Source organism: Budorcas taxicolor, chromosome 6 (genome assembly GCF_023091745.1).
Source record: "Budorcas taxicolor isolate Tak-1 chromosome 6, Takin1.1, whole genome shotgun sequence".
NCBI lineage: Eukaryota > Metazoa > Chordata > Mammalia > Artiodactyla > Bovidae > Budorcas > Budorcas taxicolor.
Window position 1 is genome coordinate 93,086,991 of NC_068915.1, and position 23,725 is coordinate 93,110,715.

Sequence of the window (23,725 nt, forward strand, 5' to 3'; positions counted from 1 at the left end):
TCCCTCCTTTTAGCTGCCTGGCTCTGTGGGTGCTACCCCAGGCTTCTCACCACATTTGTAAGTTTGTCAACACTGGGCAGAAATCACTGTCCTATAACGTTAAGCTCTGTCTAGAGTAGTGGGCTTTGTTGCTGTTTCTTTATTGGTTTTTCCCAGGGTAAAACTGTAGCCACAGACACTGAAAAATGGCAAGTTTTATTTATTTGTTTGTTTTTGTACTAACTCAGAGCTAACCCTAAACAGAGCACACTATTTATAAGTGCTCATGAGTGGGCTTTTCGTATTGTTCATGGGGTTCTCAAGGCAAGACTACTGAAGTAGTTTGCCCTTCCCTTTTCCAGTGGTCAGGGAAGCCTGGCATTCTGCAGTCCATGGGGTCGCAAAGAGTCAGACATGACTGAGCGACTGAACTGACTGATGGGTGGGCTAGGACCAAAGTAATGTTCCAAAGGGGAAGTAAGGGTGCTTCTTTTACTTCTGCCATCTGAATGTTATTTTCTGGCTTCCTGCTATGCTTGTCTCACAAATAGAACCCCATCAGTTTTCAAAGTGGCATCCAAATTCAGAATCCATACACACTTCGAGGACCCTGAGCTTCAGCATGGAATCATTTCTTTCCCGCCTGATGAGGAACAGCTACAAGTTCTGATTATTTTAACAGCTTCCAAACACGTTTAATGCAGTTGCATTAAGAACCTAATCTACTGACAGGACATTATTAAAAGCCTCACTGTGTATCTAAATACATTTTTATAGGTCCATTATTTATCAGCTAAGGAGTCACGGCCCCATAAAACCAACATGCAAAGCCATTGCTTTGACAGTACACATTTACTTTAATATCTTCAAGCTTTTTTGACTTGGCTCCAAAGACGTGAAATAAGTCATTTCACTGCCATGTACTTCCATCCATCATGATTGTGGGTAATCCTCACTGATCCTCAAAGCAGAGCCTTTGTGATTTGAAGAAAGCCTCACACCGTGATGACCGCATATAATTTCCTCACAGCAGCAGGATGAAGTATTAGAGGATATTGCCACTGCTGAGTCAAAATATTAATTTTTTACGTATTTACCTTTGTAGCATGTGCACATGCTGTGCACATTTAGAAAAACAAATGGAATCCGCTGCTTGCTTAAAAATAAGAAGTGTATTTATTTCAGCACCAGCCAATACTCTGCTTCCAGGCTCCCTTATAATGTGTTCATTAATTTGTGGGTTTAATGTGCTAATTCACTGGGTTTGTGAGCAAGCAGACACATAGACAAATAACTGGAATTCCAGCCACCCTCCTCCCTCCACCTGTTTAATATATAGTGATATATTAAGTCTGAAATGAAGGTAATGTGTATGATCTGAAACAGGCTACACGTAAATGTATCTGGGGTCTCTCTCCTCTCCCTGTCATCCTTAATGAGTCTTTTATTTAAAGACTCTTTACTGTAATTGAAGTAGTGACAAATAAGGATTTACTTACTGAGTAGCAGTGGGAGGATTTGAGAGACGGCCTCCTGAACTGCGCTGTTTTTAAGCAATTAAGGGATGTGCGCTCACCATTTAGACATATTTGAGGTTAGTCTCCTTTTTTGATTACAGACTGGAAGGTCAGCTGAAAATGCCTTCCCGCACAGATGGGGCTTTAATCCTTGCAGAGGCTCCTAGATTGGTGGGTTGGGAATTCAACTCCTCTAGTTAGTAACTGTGGTTCTGGTACAAATTAAGCAGTGACAATATAAACTTCCTCTGAGGTATCCTGTGAACTTGTTCCAGACATCACCTGTAGGGAGGAATGGGACTGGAGGTGGGATAAGGAGGGCTACAGAGGAATTTGCTGTTTTGTTGGCCTCTCTGACAATACTGGCATTTTAAGGACACCTTAAAAGCTTGTGTTCCCAGAGAACTCAACTCGGGCTCTCTGATGACCTAGGGGGATTAGGATGAGGGGAGTGATTGGTGGCAGGGAAGCTCACGAAGAAGGGGAGATTTGTATTCTTAGAGCTGCTTGAAGTTGTACAGCAGAAACCAACATGACATTGTAAAGAAATGTCTTCCAATTAAAAAAAAAAAGATGTTGTGCTCCTACCAGTGTGAGTCCAGCAAGAATCTGAATCAGGATTTGTCAGATGGTCACCACCTACTAAGAAGAATTCAAGACTGGCCTCCAAATCAGCTTAATTCTTAAAAAAAAATATGCCCCATAGATTTTATTGTGCATGAAATGACTAGTGTGGTAGCAGTTCCCGGGGACACATAGTCACCTCCTGCGGTGTCTGGAGATGGGCTCATAGCACCTCTTAATTATGTTTAGATTGTATAATTAGTGCATCTGCCGGCCATGGGGAAATTTCTCTCTTCATTATCTCAAATTGTTCTGACAGGGCAGTTGTAAATTGCCATACATGCAGCCAAGTTTCGCCCTGTTCCTCTTGGCCTGAAGTAAATTGCAGACCAGGTAGTGCAGGCCAGGTCAGCCTTTTCCCAGGCCTTCAAATTCCCCACAGTTTCCTGATATTTTCACTCCAATATTTTTTTCTTTCATTTAACATATAGACAAGGGCTCCCTTATCTAGATAAGGACAGGGAAGCCTGGCATGCTGCAATCCATGGGATCGCAAAGAGTCAAATACGACTTAGCGACTGAGCAAGGGCGCCCTAACTAGCTACCACTGATTTAGCCAAATTCTGCTTTGTAAATTTTAAAGGCATTTTGGAAGCTGGCAGATTGCTCAAAAGTCTTCCCTGGTCATGTCTGAAAGATAAACCACTGGTATATTGGTTTTCCTTCTCAAAGGACACCCAAGGTCTCCATTCCCAGTCTCGACAGCCTTTATACACTTACACAACAGTATTCTTAATATGCCTACTCTAGCATAAGCCTCAGCAGGTCAGCAGGGGATGTCAACAGAGAAGGGTCTTCTATGAATATCACGGAAGGGAGGAGGAGGCAGAAGCCTAGGGACCCCTCTCTTCTTCCCATTAAAGTTTGTGTTGAAAGCAGCCGTGTGGCAGTTTTCTTGGCTTGTTGCTTCTTGGTTGTGGTTTTCATGTCTTCTGCCACTGCTTGTTACCTTTCATACAATTTCTCATTTAAATCTGTAGTAAAAACACAGAGACCTCAGTAGACAAACTGGCAAAGAATACAGACACACAGACCAATTCCCAGTTGCCATGAGACTAAATTCATACTCTTTTTCCTGACTTACAAGATATTCCAAAACTAGCATAGCCAGGTCCTGAGCAGCAGTTTTGTAGTTCTTCAACATCCAAGTGTATAGAACCTTTTTCAGTTCCTTGAAGGCATCCTGTTCTCTTGCGCTTCTGGGTTTTTGCACGTTTTCCTTCTTCTTGAGACCTTTCCAACCTCCCTCCCCCATCTCATCTCCTCTCACAGCTAACTCCCACTTACTTTTCCTGTCTCAGCCTCTCAAAGGCAACCTTCCCTGACTGCTGGACTGAGCTGGTCGCCTGTCAGAGACTTCCATGGTCCCTGTGCTTGTCTCGTTTACATTTTACAGAAGTTTGCAGTGATCTCAAGGTAGTCCCATGTCTAAGCATCTGCCTTACACTCTCTCGTTGCTCACCTTGCTCTGCCACCATCTCTATTGCCTTAGGACCCAGGACTCAGTTTGGGCACAACCCTCTTTAAAGTCAAGAAGCACAGGCTAAGTCTATTTTAGTGTTGTATTCTTGAATATCCTACTTGGCTACCTCCAACCTATTCCATGGGAGGGAGGGGAGCGGAGGGGCAAAGTAGAGGGTCTTTCTGCTCCTTCTTCCTCTCCAGCTCAAAGGGTTTTTCTAGGCTGGGGTACCAAGTTGGAGAGCTTAGGGGTCATATTGGTGGGGAACGGTGTGAGTCTCCTCATTCCAGTTCCACATTTAAGTTTCTTTTTTCTTCTATCTTTCACCTGCTCCCTGGGCTCCATGAATTTGGTATCTGTGCTGGTCTGATTCTGCTAACTTTCTCCAGGAGCACGCGGTGCCCATGCTCTGCCATGTCCAATGGGGGATGGATGCAGTGGATGAGGAAAGAATTCATTGGTTGAGATCTCAACCTACTGTTTAATTACACACATCTGATACTCAACTGTCATCCTGTATCTTGGATCCTCACCTGCACAATAGTGAAAGCTCTATGAGTACAAGAGACATTTGAACAGTTTTATGGTTTGAAAGAAAGATTTGTTACATGTTCAGCTTCACTTATAATAAAAGAAATCTGAATCAAAACAACTGTGTAACAGCAGTTTTCACCAGCCAAATTAGCCAGCTTGTTTTATTTTTTTTTAATGTCTTAGTGCAGGCAAAGTTATGATGAAACAGTTGAACAGAAATTTGTGGTGTTGGAGAAGACTCTTGAGAGTCCCTTGGGCTGCAAGGAGATCCAACCAGTCCATTCTAAAGGAGATCAGTTCTGGGTGTTCTTTGGAAGGAATGATGCTAAAGCTGAAACTCCAGTACTTTGGCCACCTCAAGCGAAGAGTTGACTCATTGGAAAAGACTGATGCTGGGAGGGATTGGGGGCAGGAGGGGAAGGGGACGACAGAGGATGAGATGGCTGGATGGCATCACTGACTCTATGGGCATGAGTTTGAGTGAACTCTAGGAGTTGGTGATGGACAGGAAGGCCTCATGTGCTGTGATTCATGGGGTCATAAAGAGTCAGACCCGACTGAGTGACTGACTGAACTAAACTGAACTGATTGAGAATTTCACATTTGTTTCATGACTGTAGTGGCTAAAAGTGTATGATCTGGAGTCAGTGTGAGCAAATGACAACTTTTGAGTCTTCCCTCATCTTTCAAATAGAGATAATAATATTGCCTACCTCATCTTTTCAAATGAGATTATGCATTTATGATAATTAATATAGTGCTTGATGTATATTCAAAGCTCAATAAATGTAAGCTATAATAATAATATTAGCTGTACTTACTGACACTGTCATTTAGGAAATAATCTAAAAAGCACAAGTGAATTATCTTGGCCTTCATTATAAAAGTAGATGAATTGAAAGTAAGTGATCAAGGATAAGAAAAATGATAAGGGACTTCCCTGGTTGTCCAATGGTTAAGAATCTGCCTTCCAGTGCAGGGGACATGAGTTCAATCCCTGTTCAGGGATCTAAGATCCCACATGCCTTCAAGTAACTAAGCTCATGTGCCATAATTACTGAACTACTGAACTCTCACCTGCAGCTAAAGAGAAGCCCTTGTGCTGTGACTAAAACCCAACACAGCTAAAAATAAAAATTTTTTTTTAAGAAAATGGTAAATTTGGCTTATTCAGTGCTAGAATATTATGCAGTCCCCAAAAATGATGTTTATGAAGAATCCCTTAATGACATATGGAAATGATGGCATTGAGTAAAAAAAAGTATTATATGGTATTAAATTTTAAAAAGTTAGTATATAACAATATTTAGTAGAATCTCATCTATGTAACAGAGAAGGCAATGGCACCCCACTCCAGTACTCTTGCCTGGAAAATCCCATGGACGGAGGAGCCTGGTGGGCTGCAGTCCTTGGGGTCGCTGAGAGTTGAACACAACTGAAGTGACTTAGCAGCAGCAGCATCTTTGTAAAAATCTATATAGGGAAAATTGTACAGAAAAAGAACTAAGAGAAAAAGGTCCATGTGAGTAGCTATTTACTCTGAAAAATTTATGTAGGGGGATTTTTATGTTTATTTATACTTTATAAAAATGCTTTTCATAGTTTCTTCCATGGCTCACTTTGTAGTCAGAAAAATAAAATTGTAAGCTCCCTGTCTTTAGCCCCACTCAGCCCCTCTCAGTGTGGAAGATCACAGTGGGCTCCCAGGCTTGAGCCTGAAGCTTGCCTACAGGTGGTGCCCAGGGGGACTGGCCGCTTGTAGCCTGTCACCCCCGAGCAGTCTTCCTGTGGGAACAATGCTTTTCTGATTGTAGTCAGGACACTGGAATTAATCCTCAAGCCCTGTTGCTCGGATTTCTGGCTTCTTTACCTGCACACTATAACTCATTTTGAGCTCTCCCAAGGAATTCTTTCCTATAATTTGACTTCAAGCCTATTAAGACAAAGGTGTTTCCTAGGTTTTAGGAATTTAATTTTCTTTTCTAGTTGGTTTAATAAAAGTCAGTCAACCTTCAGGTTGACTCCACAGCAAGATTTGAGAGCGTATTGGTTTTATGTGGTCTTCTGTCGGGGGATTGTTATAAGACAGATTTAGGAAGAAATATTTGCAGGAATGTATTATAGCTCAACTGGTAAAGAATCCACCTGCAATGTGGGAGACCTGGGTCTGATCACTGGGTTAGGAAGACCCCTGGAGAAGGGAAAGGCTCCCCACTCCAGTATTCTGGCCTAGAGAATTCCATAGACTATATAGTCTATGGAGTCACAAAGATTCAGGCATGATTGAGTGACTTTCACTACTACTGCTGTTAACATTAACAACCCAGGAGGGCTTCCCCAGTGGTGCTAGTGGTAAAGAACTCACCTGTCAATGCAGAAGACCCAAGAAACACAGGTTCTGAGTGGGGAAGATCCCCTGGAAGAGTTTGGCAACCCATGCCAGTATTCATGCCTGGAGAATCCCATGAAGAGGAGCCTGGTGGGCTATAGTCCATAGGATCACAAACAGTCGGACACGATGGAAGCAACTTTGCACAGTACACACACGCATTAACACAGGACTCAAGCAGACAGTTGTTTTGGGGTGAGTCTATTCCTAGGACTGGGTGTTCAGGATGACTTGTTAAAAATGATCTGACTTATGTATTTTTGTCTGTGCTGTGTCTTTCTTGCTGCACTGGCTTTTCTTTAGTTGCGGTGAGCAGGGGCTACTCTCTGTTGCAGTGCATGAGCTTCTCACTGTGGTGGCTTCTCTCGATGTGGAGCACAGGTTCTAGGGCATAAGCACAGGCTCCATCGTTGTGGAGCACGGGCTTAGTTTCTCCATGTCATGTGGCATCTTCCCCGACCAGGGATCGAACCCGTGTCTCCTGCAGTAGCAGGTGAATTCTTAACCATTGCACCACCTGGGAAGCCTCCAGCATGACTTTTTAAGCTATGGATAAATGAATAAGGAATGAGTACAGGTAGCACTTATGCTAAAGATGAAACTCCAGTACTCTGGCCACCTCAAGCAAAGACTCTAATGCTGGGAGGGATTGGGGGCAGGAGGAGAAGGGGACGACAGAGGATGAGATGGCTGGATGGCATCCCCAACTTGATGGACGTGAGTTTGAATGAACTCCGGGAGTTGGTGATGGACAGGGAGGCCTGGCGAGCTGTGATTCATGGGGTCGCAAAGAGTCAGACGTGACTGAGCGAGTAAACTGAAGTAACAGGTAGTGCACAAAAAGAGTCCAACTTTCCAAACTCAAGTAGTTGCAGTCTCGTGTATAATGTGAAACTGTAAACTAACCTGGATTAATGTGATGCTTTGGGTAATGTACGGTTGATTGTTTTATTTTTTCAGGCGTCACTCATTGATTTCTCCTTGCCTCTGGGTACTCACTTCATCATGCATTGTGGTGTGTCTGGTGATTGATTCCATGCCTCTTGAAGGCTTAATATGGAGCCATGGAGAGAGGCAGAAGCCCTGAGTAATTTAGAAGTCTCTGCAACTCTCTCCTTTTTTTTTTTTTTAAATTGAAATATAATTGACCTACAGCACTGTGTTAGTTCCTGGTACACAACACAGTGATTTGATATTTCTATACATTATAAAATGATCACCACGATAAGTCTAGTTACCGTCTGTCACCATACAAAGTTATTATGGTATTATAGCTGGTATTCCCCATGCTGTACATTTTATCCCCGTTACTTATTTATTTTGTCACTAGAAGTTTGTATCTGTCCTTCCCTGCCACCTGTTTCACTCATCCCCTCTCCAGCACTCTCCTTTCTGGCCACTGTCTCTGTGTTTTCTCCATCTTTGACTCTGTTTCTGTTTTATGTTCTCTCTTTTTTTTCTTCGCTTTTTAGATTCCATATGTAAGTGAAGTCATATGGTATTTGTCTTTCTCTATCTGACCTATTTCATTTAGCATATACCCCAAGGTCCATCCATGTGGTTGCAAATGGCAACATTTCATTCTTTCTATGGTTGCGTAATATTCCATTGGGAATATATATACTACATCTCCTTTATCCATTCATCTACAGATGGACATTTAGGTGGCTTTCATATCTTGACTTTTATAAATAATGCTGCAGTGAAAATAGGGGTGCATGTATGTTTTCAGTTTAGTGTTGTTTTCTTCAGAGAAGTATGCAGACGTAGAATTTTTAAATTTTTGAGATGCCTCCATCCTGTTTTCCATAGTGGCTGTACCACTTCACATTCCCTCGCTATGCAACTCTTGGGCCCTTTCCACAGGCTTTTGGTAGCTATTTACCAGACCAAGATGATGCAAACAGCCATGCCTGATTCTAAGACCTTTGGCAAATGAGAGTTAGGGGGCTAGAAGAGGTTCAGGGTTGTGAGGTGTTTCTACACTTATCAGGCAATGAGAGGCAGAGAATGACTGAGAGGAGCCCCAGGACAAAGCACAGGAAGAGGGGAAAGGAGGTCAAGGAGGACGGGTGATCTGAAGTGCCATGTGCTGCAGACATTTTGGGTGTGTTAGGCTTCCCAGGTGGCTCAGTGGTGAAGAATCCACCTTGTGGTGCAGGAGGCTCAAGAGACACAGGTTTGATCCCTGGGTCGGGATGATCCCCTGGAGCAGGAAATGGCAACCCACTCTAGTATCCTTGCCTGGAAAATTCCATGGACTGAGGAGCCTGGTGGGCCACAGTCCATGGGGCTGCAAAGAGCCAGACACGACTGAGTACAACACGCAGTACAGGAGTTAGAGGAGGCCATTACATCTGGTCATTAGGAGGTGGTCAGAGCCCTTTTCAAGAGCAGTAACAGCTGAATTGTGGAGGCGGAAGGCAGATAACAGTGCAGTGAGAAGATAGGGAGGCAAGACAGTTGGGTGGTGAGGGGAAGGCAAGAGATGGAATGGCTGTTAAGAAAAGTTTTGGGGGGAGTAACTAATGCAGAACATATTTGGAGGTTGATGTCAGGGAGAATGAAGAGAGATGGGGGTAAAAGATGCAATAATGTTGCCATAATGTTCATATAATGTTGAGTATTGGATCAAAAAATATGGGTGGAGGAATTAGCCATTTCATCCTGGGAGGGGAGACGAGATGAAATAAAGAGATTGACAGCAAAGAAACAAAGGTGCTTATGCTTGGTGGGGTGAATCAAGTAGAGGGTGAAATAACCTGGGAGGACCTGGGAGGGTGGCAGGGCGGGTTCTGAGTAGAAACAGTTTCAAAGCAGTAGCCACGAGGGACTCCCCTGGTGGATCAGCCACTGAGACTGTGCTCCCAAGGCAGGGGAGCTGAGTTCAATTACTGGTCAGGGAACAAGATCCCATGTGCCTCAACTAAAACCCAGTGCAGCCAAATAAATACATAAAAACAAACATTTTTAAAAAGCAGTTTTCATGAGAGCGTGAACTAGCTCTAGCTGCCATTCGAATTATTTCATACACATCACACAATTCATTCAAACAGCTTCTAGAGTTCCACACAATCAGACAAATCCATAAATATTTGTTTATTGTAGCCACAAAATACTCAAGAGATCTGCTTACTTTCTTTTCAAAGCATCGCCTTGGTGATTATTCTTTTTCCTTTCTCTAATTGTATGCTGGAGAAAGCCTCAGTTAGAGGCAACTAGTTTTTAGACCACTGCACACCTGCAGATCTCGTTGACGCATACCTGAGCCCGGCACTCTCTTAAGCACTGGCTTAAATGAAGAGGAAGAGGCCAAGACTTTTCAGACAATGGAGCCTTGAATCAGTCCTGTTTCCTGGGTTTCCAATTCTAACCTGCACCCACCCATTAAGGTAATCATACAATAGAGCCACCTCCATCTGCTCCAGCGACTTTTCAGTGCTCCTGGCACCGAGAGGAGAGTACTCAAAAAAAGAAAACAAAAGGTTGGAATTGTGTGGAAGCCATACACTGAATCAGGAGGAAATAGCCTCCTTATCAGATTTCTCTCGATACACCCATCATTTCCTTTATAATCTACTGAAGGACTGTAATGGGGATTAATTTGCCTCTTAGGATATCAAGAATCGTTTCTAATATTGGCAAAAGGCTGCCAGAAACTTGAAACTCCTGCAGTTCACAGAAAGGTCAGAGGCCGTTCGTTTATGTACTGCTATAAAGAAGTTGGCGTTTTTGAGGAGGACACTCCAGGTTCAACTTCTGGAGTGACTGCAGAGGCCCCAGAAAGACTTCTTGTATGGATAAATGAGTGCTGGGTATGGAGTTAACATCTCTTCTTTGCATAGAATATGTCTCAGATGATCAGCAATTAGAAAGTGTGTCACCGAGGCTTAGAGGGAAACAAAGAGGAAAAGAAACCGCTAAGCTGTGTCCAACAGGCGATCCCATGAACTGTGGCCCACCAGGTTCCTCTGTCCATTCTTGCCTGGGATTCTCCAGGCAAGAATGTTGGAGTGGGTTGCCATTTCCTTCTCCAGGGGAACTTCCCGACTGAGGAATTGAACCCAGGTCTCCCAAATTGCAGGCAGATACTTTCTCAACTGAGGTAAGCAATTTGTTTTATTGACAAGGATTCTTTAGTCTGAATATTTCTAGAAATCACAGTCTCTGTCTACAAGACTTTAGGATGATAAGACATACCTGGCTACTGAATGGTGCTTTAGTGACTGCAAACAGTGCTTTGAATCCTGGCGGGGAAGATAGACCATATAAACCAGACCTTTATTTTCCTAGGTCTTTACTCCTTTTTCATTTTGGGGGGTAATTTATAATTTGTGGCTTCCATCCTTGGGATGGAGGGTAGTAAATGAGACTTGAAGCATTATTACCACTTAAAGTAGGACAGAGGACGTTTTCACCTATAGGGAGAGCTACATACATCCAAGTTCTCTAGTCAGAGGAGGACTGTTATATGGGTGAGAACAAGAAAGAGTGCTGGCCGTCCCAGATATATAATCCTATGACTTTTAACTCTTCTTTGTAACTTGACCTCTTTGTTGTGGTTTAGTTGCTAAGTCATGTTTCACTCTTTGGAACCCTATGGTCTGTAGCCCGCCAGGCTCCTCTGTCCATGGAATTCTGGAGGCAAGAATACCGAAGTGGGTTGCCATTTCCATCTCCAGGGGATCTTCCCGACCTGGGGATCCAGCCCACATCTCCTGCATTGGCAAGCAGATGCTTTACCATTGAACCACCAAGGAAACTCTAACTTTAGTTACTGCTGCTAAGTCACTTCAGTTGTGTCCGACTTTGTGCGACCCCATAGATGGCAGCCCACCAGGCTCCCCCATCCCTGGGATTCTCCGGGCAAGAACACTGGAGTGGGCTGCCATTGACGTCTCCAATGCAGGAAAGTGAAAAGTGAAAGTGAACTTGCTCAGTCGTGTCTGACTCTTAGCAATCCCATGGACTGCAGCCTACCAGGCTCCTCTGTCCGTGGGATTTTCCAGGCAAGAATACTGGAGTGGGGTGCCATTGCCTTCTCCTACCTCTAGTTAAGGAATGAAAAATTCCCCCAATTCAATTATCAACTAACCCTAATCCTCTCCCCCAATGTCTGAGACTGGAGAGCTGACTCTGGGAGACCCCCTTTGGGAGGTGGAGCCTCGTGGAGGTACTGAGCATACTAAGAAGCTCTGTGAACGAGGTGGGGCTGTCTGTATTCGGGCTCTCAGAGCTCTCTGTGTTGATCTGATGGACTGTTTCTGTTATCTGACAGTTCTTTCTATACTCCAGGCAAGTATCTATCACAGGCAGCCTTAGGGTTTGAAGGCTGTTCAATTGGAAAGGAATGAAGGCTCAATTGCTGTGCTGGGCCTGGCCATTTGCTAAAATCCTCAAACAAACCGTTTGTACAGGTCCCAGGCTTCTACTTTACTGATGTACACACTGCCTTCAGGCTACTCCCCAGCTGTCTGCGCTGCAGCAGTGGTCATTGCAGTCCCTTTTACCTTTCAATGTAGAAACGAGACACTGCTTTCACAGCATCCGTGCCTTCTCTCTGTTCCCCTCTGTCCTTTCTAGACTGCCACCCTCTGTGCCATCACTGTGTAGCCGACCTCCATGACACCGGGAGCATCTGCCTGCAGTGCCAGAATGCCCGGAACCTGCTGCTGGGGGACCGCTGTGTCCCTGATTGCCCTTCTGGGTACTTCGTGGAGAGAGGAGCTTGTAAAAGTGAGTAAGTGCTGGACGCAGGAGCTGGCGGTGCCCCGTGATCTTCTTTCACTTGGGGATCATACCTGAGAAGGCTTGAACCTCCAGAGAGAGAGACAGAAAGTGAGAAGCACACCGGTGCAGGGGGGCATCACGCCAGTGCAGGGGGCAGTGAAGCAGACCAGTTAACCCTCTCCGTGCTGGAGCTTTTATTAGTGGCTCTGGGTGTGCTGCTTTGGAAGGGAATTTGGCTTCACGGGTTCCCTCTGTGTCTCATCTCTCTGCAGAATGTCACTCCTCCTGCAGGACCTGCCAGGGCAGGGGTCCCTTCTCCTGCTCCTCCTGTGACACTGGCCGTGTTCTGTCCCACCTTGGCACCTGCAGTACCACCTGCTTCCCTGGGCACTATCTCGATGATAACCGTGTGTGTCAGCGTAAGTTTTTTTAAAAAATGAACTGTCTATCCCTTCTTGCTCTTCTGAGGTCATGGAAGGACAGAGAGATTTTTTTGCTTCCATATTCTTACCTAACCTTTATTTTTAGAACAGAAAGAAAAGAAATCTACAAAGCATTTGGAGGTGATGAACAGATGATAACTCAGATATGGGCCTGATTGGAAGTGCTGGGCTAGGTCTCTCCTCTGCAAGTACCAGCTGTGTGATCTTGGGCCAATCATTTAACCTCTCTGTACTGCAGTTACCTCATTTAAATAATTAAAGTGTTAGTCTATTTTATTCCTATGGTTTCTTTTCGTGAGTCAGTTCCAAGATCCTGAGCAGAGAGCAGAGCTCATTTCAAGCACACAAGCCATGACCTCAGCACTTCACTGGGTTTGTTTTTGAGATATGTTTGTTGAATATTGACAATATGCAAGGCTTGATATGCTACAGGGCATTCAGTTTCTGCCCAAACAGTAGTTATTTTTATCTTGCATGAGAGCTACTTGTATAGATGTCTTAGTTCTCAAATAAGCCAAAGCATGATTAATTATCTGAGTCACACACAAATGAAGAGTTGGGATAAATTGGGGCAAGGGCAAATCGGAGGGGGGAAATTCAGGAAGTGCTTCACAGGTGAAGGAACAGTTTTGGGACAGGCTGAGGAGGCTTATTTCATTTCAGTCAGTAAAGTGTCAGTTGCCAAAAAATTGTGTTATACTTTTCTCGTTTTGAAAATGACAGTTAGCAAATAAAGGGCAGATATTTAAAGTTTGTGTCCTACGAAGTACCACATTGAAGGAATTAAAGAGTCATGGTTAGCAGAGTGGGCTCTCAAATCAGGTAATGAAATTGCAACTCCTAACTGCCCCTTAACTAGCTTTGTGACCTTGAGCAGGTGAATTAACCACTAGGCTTTAGTTTCTTTTTTCTATAAAAGGGGGATTGTAATAGTGCCTACATCTAAGGCTTCCCTGGGGGCTCAGTGGGAAAGAATCTACCTGCCAGTGGAGGAGTTCAGTTCAGTTCAGTCGCTCAGCTGTGTCCAATTCTTTGCAACCCATGGACCGCAGCACACCAGGCTTCCCTGACCATCACCAACTCCCAGAGCCTACTCAAACTCATGTCCAGTGAGTTGGTGATGCCATCCAACCATCTCATCCTCTGTCCCGTTCTCCTCCTACCTTGAATCTTGCCCAGCATCAGAATCTTTTCTAATAAGTCAGGTCTTACAAATCAGGTGGCCAAAGTATTGGAGCTTCAGCTTCAGCATCAGTCCTTCCTATGAATATTCAGGACTGATTTCCTTTAGTCCTGGAGCCAATTTCCTTTAGCCAATGGAAGAAACACAAATTCAATCTCTGGTCAAAGAAGATCCCACATGCCCCAGATCAGCTAAACTCATGCGCCACCACTACTGAAGCCTGCACACCCTAGAGCCCGTGCTCCCCAATAGGAGAAGCCACTACAGTGAGGATACTCACTGTAACTAGAGAGTAGCCCCCCTTGCTGCAACTAGAGAAAGCTCGTGTGCATCAGTGAAGACCTAGCACAGCCAAATAAATAGTTTCTACATCTAACATCATTGCACTTCGCGTAGACTTTAGCAGAGAATAAGCTCTCAGTATAGCTATTGTTGTGTTACCGTCATCATGTGAGATGAGAGACAAATCAAGCGTTAAAAGATACCTATATTTTATAAAGATAGATATTGCTACTATCTATAAAGATAGATATTACTGTTTATGGAGATGCTTGCAAGGATTAGCATTTGAAATGAAGTTCTAGAACCCCTCGTTTTGCATCATCTGTTGAGAAACCAGAGATAAAAATCTCTTTTCAAGACAATGAAAAGATTTTTTTTTCTTTTTACTTTTGTAACAAAACCTTTGCTTGGTATATATCAACTGTCTACCAGCATCTGTAGGTTCTGTAACACAAGAGACATGAATGAAATACTTAAATGTTCTGTTCAAGAGCAAGGGAGTACTGCTGTAGAAGGAGTGACTTAGATTGATGAGGCTCTTCACCACAGTAGAATCACAGAAATTAAAGTTCAAAGGAAAAAAACAGAATCCCTTATATAGTGTATAGGTGACAAAAATACGTTGCATGGAAATATTTCTCTTCTGGGAAGCTTCTGCCCTGAAGAAATACATTTGCTATGCTACCATGTAAATAGGATTTTATAGACTAAGTCAGTTAAATTAAGAATATTCTAACTTTAGTTTTTGCTAAAGCTTAAGTTTCCTTCTTCCAAAGATTGAGTAAAGCGTGCCCCTAAGTTGTGGTATTTTAATTTCTAGTACTTAAAAAAGTTATCCATGGTGTCCTTTTCTAATGCTCATCACTAGAGACAATTATAGGCCTGAAAATTGCAGAAATTGTTCTGTAAAGGGCTTTGTAGGAAATCTAATCAGTATAAAGGGGAGACATTAATAACCATATTATAGAAGAAAACAAGAGCTGCAGAGCTGTCTAGAGCCTGGTTACAGAAACCTTTAGAAATTGCGTACTGAGCTCTAAAATTCAAGGACAATTAGTTGAGTAGATAAAGAAGAGATGATAATTGAGGATCTCAGTACTTTAAACCATAGGGCCCTAGGGTAGCAGGAGAACTCCAGGGTATCTGAGCCAACCTCACACCCAGGGCAGAGGCTTTCTCTCACCCCTTCACAGGCATCTGCAGATGAGGAAGGGAGGTCCATTGGTGGGGGCCATAGTTGCTGGACAGTTCTTTCTCTTCAGCCCTAGAACTCCCCTCTGGGGAAGTATAGCATGGCTCTGTGCTCATTCATTCAGACTGTTATCTTCAAAAGTTGAAATTAGCCATCAACTCCCAGTTGGACTTCTCTGCTCCTGGCAGGGCTGGAGTCAGTGGAATATAGGAGCAGAAAGGGAGGACCATCTCAGAGGTACAGTAGCAAACAGGCCTGTTCAGGAGGGAGAATGGACTTCATAGGCTGTGAGGTCGCTTCCTCTTCTGTGACTGATGGTTAAGGTACATCCCTGCTTCCCTCACTGCTCTCTGGTCTGCTTGCCTCCATCTTCAGTATCTTCTTGGCATTTTCCATGGGGTCACTGACCTCAGAGAACTGCGCCTGTTTTTCGAGACATGATCCCCCAATGTGACTGCAGTAGGCCTAATACCCTCTGTGGTCTGAATGTCGTAAGATGGAGAAAAGAGCCTGTACCCACACAGCTCTGAAGGGGGACGCTGAGAACCCAGTGGGCTTGGAATGTGCAGAACCAATTTGAGTGAGACAAGGTCATGCGGGGATTGGAGGAGGATGAGGTGTTCACTAAGAGAGGAAGAAAGATTCAAAGAGAAATGATGGAAGCCCCCTGCTCTGTAGTTTGACACCACTGCATCCCTCCAGATCTTCCATATAGTCTTAATAATTCACAGCACTCGGCAGGAACCCTTTTCTTGTGGCAGTCAGTGAAGGGGCTGAGTTATGCTTCTGGAATGAGAGACTTCACAGAAGGACTCGAGAACACGCAGGCTGATGGACGTTTGAAGAAGAAAACTTCAGGAAACTCTAAGCTGTCAGAACAGGGCACTGACCTGTCACCCCCATGCGGAGAAACTGGCCTTGAGGCTTCATTTTGCAGCTCTGCATACAGCAGGGGGTCCAGCTGACACTTCATGTCAACTTTTAGTAAGCTGTTAATCAACTAAGATTCTTAGATTTTTTTTAATAATACTGCTGTTTAAATAGGCCTTCTGTCTCCTCTGTTTGTACAATTAGTTGTGAAATATAAATGCAGGACTATCCTTACAGTGTAGCTTATTTCATCTGATTCAGTCAGTTCAGTCGCTGAGTCATGTCTGACTCTTTGCGACCCCATGGACTGCAGCACACCAGGCTACCCTGTGTTTCACTGTCTCCCAGAGTTTGCTCAAACTCATGTCCATGGAGTCCATCAAGTCATGCCCATTGAGTCCATTGAACTATGGATGGAGGTTCATGACAGGAGACAGTGATCAAGACCATCTCCAAGAAAAAGAAATGCAAAAAGGCAAAATGGTTTATTGAGGAGGGCTTACAAATAGCTGAGAAAAGAGAAGTGAAAGGCAAATGAGAAAAGGAAAGATATATCCATTTAAACTTCATCTGATTGCTTTTAACTTATTGCTATGTTTAGTTGCTCAGTGGTATCCAGCTCTTTGCGACCCCATGGACTGTAGGCTGCCAGACCCCTCTGTCCATGGGATCCTCTGGGCAAGAATACTGGAGTGGGTTTGCCATTTCCTCCTCCACGGGATCTTCCCGACCCAGGGATCAAACCCACATCTCCTGATTGGCAGGTAGGTTCTTTAGCACTGAGCCACCAGGGAATCCTAATTTACTGCTACAACTGGCTAAAGTAAATTTGAATTTTTCTTTCAGGTAGTATGTGTTCAGTATAAGTGTATGTGGCATATTTAAATATCATTAGCATGATCTCTGTTTTCGTTAAAGTCATTGATGAAAATAATCGAGTAAGAAATTGACTTCATCATGGTACTCTAGTATAGACATTCATTTCCAGTTACAAAGATTTACTGACAACTTTTTGAGTATGTATTTCAACTATCTTCAAATCCACCTACAACTACTAGACACCACTTCATTTTTGTATTCACAGGTGTATCTTTGAGATTTTTGTCAGACCCTTTGGGAAAATTAAGATACAATGGGTGTAGAAATCCTGCCTCCCAAAATGATAAAGGTTAGCCTGATATAAGTTTCCAGCGATTATTCTTTTCTAATTATTGTTAAGCTAGCTGTTTGAAATTCCAGTCTAGAATTTTCCTAGGACTTTTAATTACCAGTTTACGTATTGTAACTGATATTTTATACCAATGGCCTTTCTTGTAGGCGAAACGAAAGGAGTTTCTTTTTATTTTAGTGGGAGGTCATTTTACTGCATTTGATATCCTTTAGAACTGAAATTCACATGATCGCTCTCTAGAATTTTCATCTGAAACATACTGAGAAAATTTTAGAGTGAGGCAGAGATGCTAGTGCTTGAGTATATATAATTACAGTATCTGGCTTCTATCATTTATATTGCTAGTATTTATTGAACACCAGTTTCCCAATGGCTCAGTGGGTAAAGAAGCCACCTGTGATGCAGGAAATGCGGGAGACACGGGTTCAATCTCTGAATTGGGAAGATCCTCTGGAGGAGGGAATGGCAACCCTCTCCAGTATCCTTGCCTGAAGGATCCCATGGACAGAGGAGCCTGGCAGGCTACAGTCGGTGAATCATAAAAAGTTGGACATGACTTAGCACAGACATAATTATAGATAACCAGCTGGGCACTGGGGACTGTGAAAGGAACAAAGCAAATCTAGTCTGTGCATTTCACAGCTTTAAATGATAAAGATGGCAAATAACCACTGAATAGAATGTTTCTATGTATGGCAAGAATGAAATGTGTAAGAACTGTACCTGGGAGACCTGAGACCTGTTCCAGACTGGAGAGTCAGGGAAGGCCTTTGTGTGGAAGAGACTGAAGAATGAGTAAGAGGTAAAGACAAGAGACCTGGAGACTATATTGGGAGGATTCAAATATGTTTGTTATGATTTCTAGATAGGAAGAATGGAGGGAATGATGGTGGAACAATATTTGCAGAAATGATGGCTGAAATTTCTCCAAGACTGAAGAAAGATATGCGTTCCTAGATTAAAGTGCCCTTTGACACTTGATAAGTCTGGATTTTAGAAAAAATCAATTTTGGGGATTCATGGAATAGAATGCAAGGAGTCAAACCAATTAGGAGGCTATGATAGTGATCAAGTAAGAAATGATGATGGCTTGGATGTCCTGGCATGTGTGGACATGGAGAAAAGCAAAAATTTCTGAGAATTACATAGAAGAATTCACCTAAATAAGATCCAGTGAGTGATGAATTAGGATCGAGAGAAAGAGAGGTGCCAGAGTAAGATTCTAAGGTTTCTAGAGTAAACAACTGAGCAGGTGGAGAAATGCTGGTTGTTAAATCAGAGAGAGATGGAAGCATGACAGGTGACAGGACTTGGGGATCATCTATGAATGCCTAAATAAGTGGCTGCTCAGAATTAGAACTGGAGAAATCAGTAAGCCAGGTCACCTTAGAGTCCTTTGTATCTTAAAATACGGGATTTCCTGAGCTCCAAATTAAGTCAGTACCCAATTTTAATCTTGGCATCACACAAAAATCTAAATCTACATCGAAAACTGTAGGAGCTTTGATTCCTTAAGAAGCAAAGTTCCAGTGACGCTCTGGATTATTATTCCAGAGATCTTGGAATAAGTATAAATTCTGTGGCTGAGGCATGGGACAGTTTGGATGTGGGATTTCTGTTCTTGGCTTTATAATTTATCTTCTCTGGAAAATAAACTTTCCCTTTTTGATTTTGGGAGATAAGACTAACATTTTCTGTTACTGTTGATCACAGGGTAGCGTTCTGAGCAGTATTTAGAGAACAGGTTGGAGCGAGGCTGTTCCTTCACAGCATCTGTCTAGGTTTGATCAGTGCTTCCGTATTTGCAATTCTAATCATCTGGTCATTTTCTTTTCCTATCTGCTCAGCATGCAACATGCATTGTGGAAGCTGTGATTCACAGGCCAGCTGTACCTCCTGCCGAGATCCAAGCAGGGTCCTGCTCTTCGGGGACTGTCAGCATGAGAGCTGTGCCCCGCAATACTATCTGGACTTCTCCACCAAGACGTGCAAAGGCATGACAGCTCTTTTACTTGGCGATACCCCTTAACTGTTGAATTCCACTCCCCCAATTTGGAAAATACTGTCATCAGATATTTAGACTTTCTCTGATGATAGTGAGAAGTCATTATGTACGTATGCATGTATTCATTAATTTATAGGTACTGTGCCAGGTGTTAGTACCTAGAGGGCTTCCCAGGTGGCTCAGTGGTAAAGAATCCTCCTGCCAATGCAGGAGACCCAGGAAATGAGGGTTCGATCCCTGGGTCAGGAAGATCCCCTGGAGGAGGACATGGCAGCCCACTCCAGTTTTCTTGCCTAGAGAGTCCATGGGGTTGCAAAGAGTTGGAAATGACTGATCATGGCACACACTAGTATTAATTGCTAGACCAGAGGTGGCAAACTAGAAACCCTCAGGTTGTATTTGGTCCAAGACATGTTTTTCTCCCCACTAAATATATTATATATTATAATTATTATTATATATATAATATATATATTATAATAATTATTATATATAATATATATATAATTATATAATATAATATATTATATTATTAACAGTGTTTCAAAATTCTTAACTCTTTGCCTTCTAAAAAATCAGAAGACTTGATATACAAAAGTTGAGATTTGCAGTTTCTTTTGAGTCAGAGGGTCTGGCAGTACTGGGTATGCGTCTCTCAGTGCAGCAATAGGTTGGAGACAAGTAGTAATTGTCTCCACCGGGGAGCATGATCTCTTAAGATTGCCGCAGTCCCCATCATTCCCTGTTCTATCACACCAGGCCTCTTTTGAAGATTTTCATTGCCTTCCTTGACCTGAAGGCATTTGCACTTACAACTCTAGATTGCCAGACTCTAAGCTTAATGAGGAAGGAGTTGTGTCTAATTTGCTCAGCTCATACTTCAAAGAGTGGAGATGCAGTCCTTGTTCTCCAGGTGTTCTTAAGGAAGCAATGTCAAAAACCGAGTAGCTTTTACTTTGCTCTCCAGTTTTTAGAATGATCAGAGCTTATGCTCTTCCAATGGCAGCACTCAGCTGGGAGAAAAACAGAACTGAAGGGTATATTTTCCTTGCTCCTGTTCAATTTCTCTTCTCCATTTCTCCATTCCATGTTCCACACACTGGCCCCATTACCCTTTCTGATTCTACCAGAAAAGCTAGGGCTCAGAGGAGGTAAAACATCTGTCAGATAAACTTGGGATGCTTTAAGGTTTTGCAAAATTGTGTATTTTCCATTCCAAGAAATTCTACCTGGCTGTTAACTTTGGTGGTCTGCTGTGCTCAAGACTGCAAAACCTTTTCTAGTTTCTCTTTTCTAACCGATGGTTTTCAGTCTGTGGTGAAAAATGAGATTCCAACAAATCCTCCCTGTTGTGAAGTGATATCATAACCATGCTGGCGGTCTTCAAGGCTCTGTTTTAGTCATTTTCCCTCAGGACTGAGTCAATCAAATAAATGAGTGAGATTAACTTTATGAATCTTCTTAGAAGCATGTGTACTATCTTGCACATTTACTTGCTTCTCTGGGACTTAGAAGTATTGCCTCAGAGAAGAGAGAAAGGTGACTAACAAGAGGTTTCCTTAGCTTTTCAGTGAAGGGGGACATAGGACAAGCCCACACTGAGTGGCGATACTTTCTCCAGGGAAACTAGTGCAGCTGCAAACATTTATTAAATCACCATGTACCAGGCACTATGCTGAGATCCTTCAATTCATTTTTCATTTAATCTTCACAATTTGTTGTTATTGTTGTTCAGTCGCTAAGTCATGTCCAACTCTTTGAGACCCCATGGACCATAGCCTGCCAGGTTCCTCTGTTCATGGGATTTGCCAGGCAAGAATATTGAAGTGGGTTGCCATTTCCTTCTCCAATCTTCAAAATAACCTTATGAAGCTGCTCTTCTTATCCATGTTTAACAGACAAAGAAACTCAGGCTCAAAAAGCTTAAGGTGTGCAAGACATGCAGATTAAAAGTGACAAAGCTTTGACTTGAATATCAGTTCAGCTCAATCACTCACAACTGCAGCACGCCAGGCTTCCCTGTCCATCACCAGCTCCTGGAGTTTACCCAAACTCATGTCCATTGAGTCAGTGATGCCATCCAACCATCTCATCCTCTGTTGTCCCCTTCTCCTCCTGCCTTCAATCTTTCCCAACATCAGGGTCTTTTCCAGTGAGTCAGTTTTTTGCATCAGGTGGCCAAAGTATTGGAGTTTCAGCTTCAGCATCAGTCCTTCCAATGAATACTCAGGACTGGTTGGATCTCCTTGCAGTCCAAGGGGCTCTCAAGAGTCTTCTCTAACATCACAGTTCAAAAGCATCAGTTCTTCTGTGTTCAGCTTTCTTTATAGTCCAGTTCTCATATCCATACATGACTACTAGAAAAACCATAGCCTTGACTAGACAGACCTTTGTTGCCAAAGTAATGTCTCTGCTTTTTAATAAGTTGTCTACTGGTTCCAAATAAGAAAAGGGGTACATCAAGGCTGTATATTGTCACCCTGCTTATTTAACTTATATACAGAGTACATCATGGGAAACGCTGGGCTAGAAGAAGCACAGGCTGGAATCAAGATTGCCGGGAGAAATATCAATAACCTCAGATATGCAGATGACACCACCCTTATGGCAGAAAATGAAGAGGAACTAAAAAGCCTCTTGATGAAAGTGAAAAAGGATACTGAAAAAGTTGGCTTAAAGCTCAACATTCAGAAAACGAAGATCATGGCATCTGGTCCCATCACTTCATGGGAAATAGATGGGGAAACAGTGTCAGACTTTATTTTGGGGGGCTCCAAAATCATTGCAGATGGTGACAGCAGCCATGAAATTAAAAGACGCTTACTCCTTGGAAGAAAAGTTGTGACCAACTTATATAGCATATTGAAAAGCAGAGACATTACTTTGCCAACCAAGGTCCGTCTAGTCAAGGCTATGGTTTTTCCAGTGGTCATGTATCGATGTGAGGGTTGGACTGTGAAGAAAGCTGAGCACCGAAGAATTGATGCTTTTGAACTGTGGTGTTGGAGAAGACTCTTGGGAGTCCCTTGGACTGCAAGGAGATCCAGCCAGTCCATTCTAAAGGAGATCAGTCCTGGGTGTTCTTTGGAAGGACTGATGCTAAAGCTGAAACTCCAATACTCCTTGCACAACCATTTTTCCTTTTTTTGCATTTCTTTTTCTTGGAAATGGTATTGATCACTGCCTCATATATGGTGTCACAAAGTTTGGTCCATAGTTCTTCAAGCACTCTGTCTATCAGATATAATCCCTTGAATCTATTCGTCACTTCCACTGTGACTTGAATATAGATCTACTTGATTCCAAAACCAAGTGCTTGACTCTGCTTTCTTGTCCTGTCATCCACGCATGAAGGACTGACCTTTCGAGCTAGAACTTTGCATTTTCCGACAGCATTCAAATTGCCTGACCCGAAACAACGGCAGCAACAACCAGAATAATCATAATCACCAAAGCCATAGCCACAGCACCACGTTTTCCTGCATCCCACGCCCTGGGCCTGACTCGGTAGTTCTGACAGTGAACCTGATGATCCGTATTTCTAAAGATCCCCCTGGATCAATTGTGTGGGCAACTTGGGCTGGGACCCACTCGAACATAAGCTTCTTGAGGACAGTTTACACCCACCACTTGATAAGCTGGCTCGAGGCTGTATCCCCCACAGATGTTTGCCTGAGTCAATGAACATGTAAAGAAATCAAGTCTGCTCTACATGAGATCTGTTTTATTTCAGGAATCCCTTTCTTTCTGTACCGTTCTTTCACACCCTTTTAACTCCAGCATCAATGCTTCTTTGTGTTGTGTTGGTCACTGCCTGATATCTGAGAGGAAGTCACCCAGCTGGTGTTAGTGGAGTGAGCAGATGCATCCTTCCTCGAGTCTCTGACATCCTTTGAAAGTGAAAGTGTTATTTCCTCAATCATGTCCAATTCTTTGCCACTCCATGGACTGTAGCCTGCTAGGCTATTCTGTCCATGGGATTCTTCAGGCAAGAATACTGAGTTCAGTTACCATTCCCTTCTCCAGGGGATCTTCCCGACCCAGGGATCGAACCCAGCTCTCCTGCTTTGAAGGTAGATTCTGTACTGTCTGAACCACGAGCAAAGCCCCTGACTTCCTTTACCTATTGGCATTTGGAGGAGGTCCTGTTAGGTTTATGGAAGCAAATTGGCTAATCTCTGGAGCAGACTTTGCATGAAGGTGCTGTGTCTCGGGGATATAGAACTCTCGAATCCATATCGAATAAGATCCAGTTGGTCTGGCTCCTCAGCAGCCCCGCTGACAAGCAGGCTTCACACAAGTGTGGAGCAATCCTTGTACATGCCATGTATGTGCCGTGTCTAA

At 43.3% G+C, this 23,725-nt stretch overlaps 1 protein-coding gene across 1 annotated transcript in view; it reads left to right on the forward strand.

Moving 5' to 3' along the window:
- FRAS1 (Fraser extracellular matrix complex subunit 1) overlaps window positions 1-23,725 on the forward strand; it is a 508,994-nt gene that overhangs the window by 315,298 nt on the left and 169,971 nt on the right. The window contains exons 21-23 of the mRNA XM_052641724.1: window positions 12,089-12,241; window positions 12,508-12,654; window positions 19,224-19,370. Of these exons, the coding sequence (XP_052497684.1) occupies window positions 12,089-12,241; window positions 12,508-12,654; window positions 19,224-19,370 (447 nt within the window). The remainder of the gene's footprint in view (window positions 1-12,088; window positions 12,242-12,507; window positions 12,655-19,223; window positions 19,371-23,725) is intronic.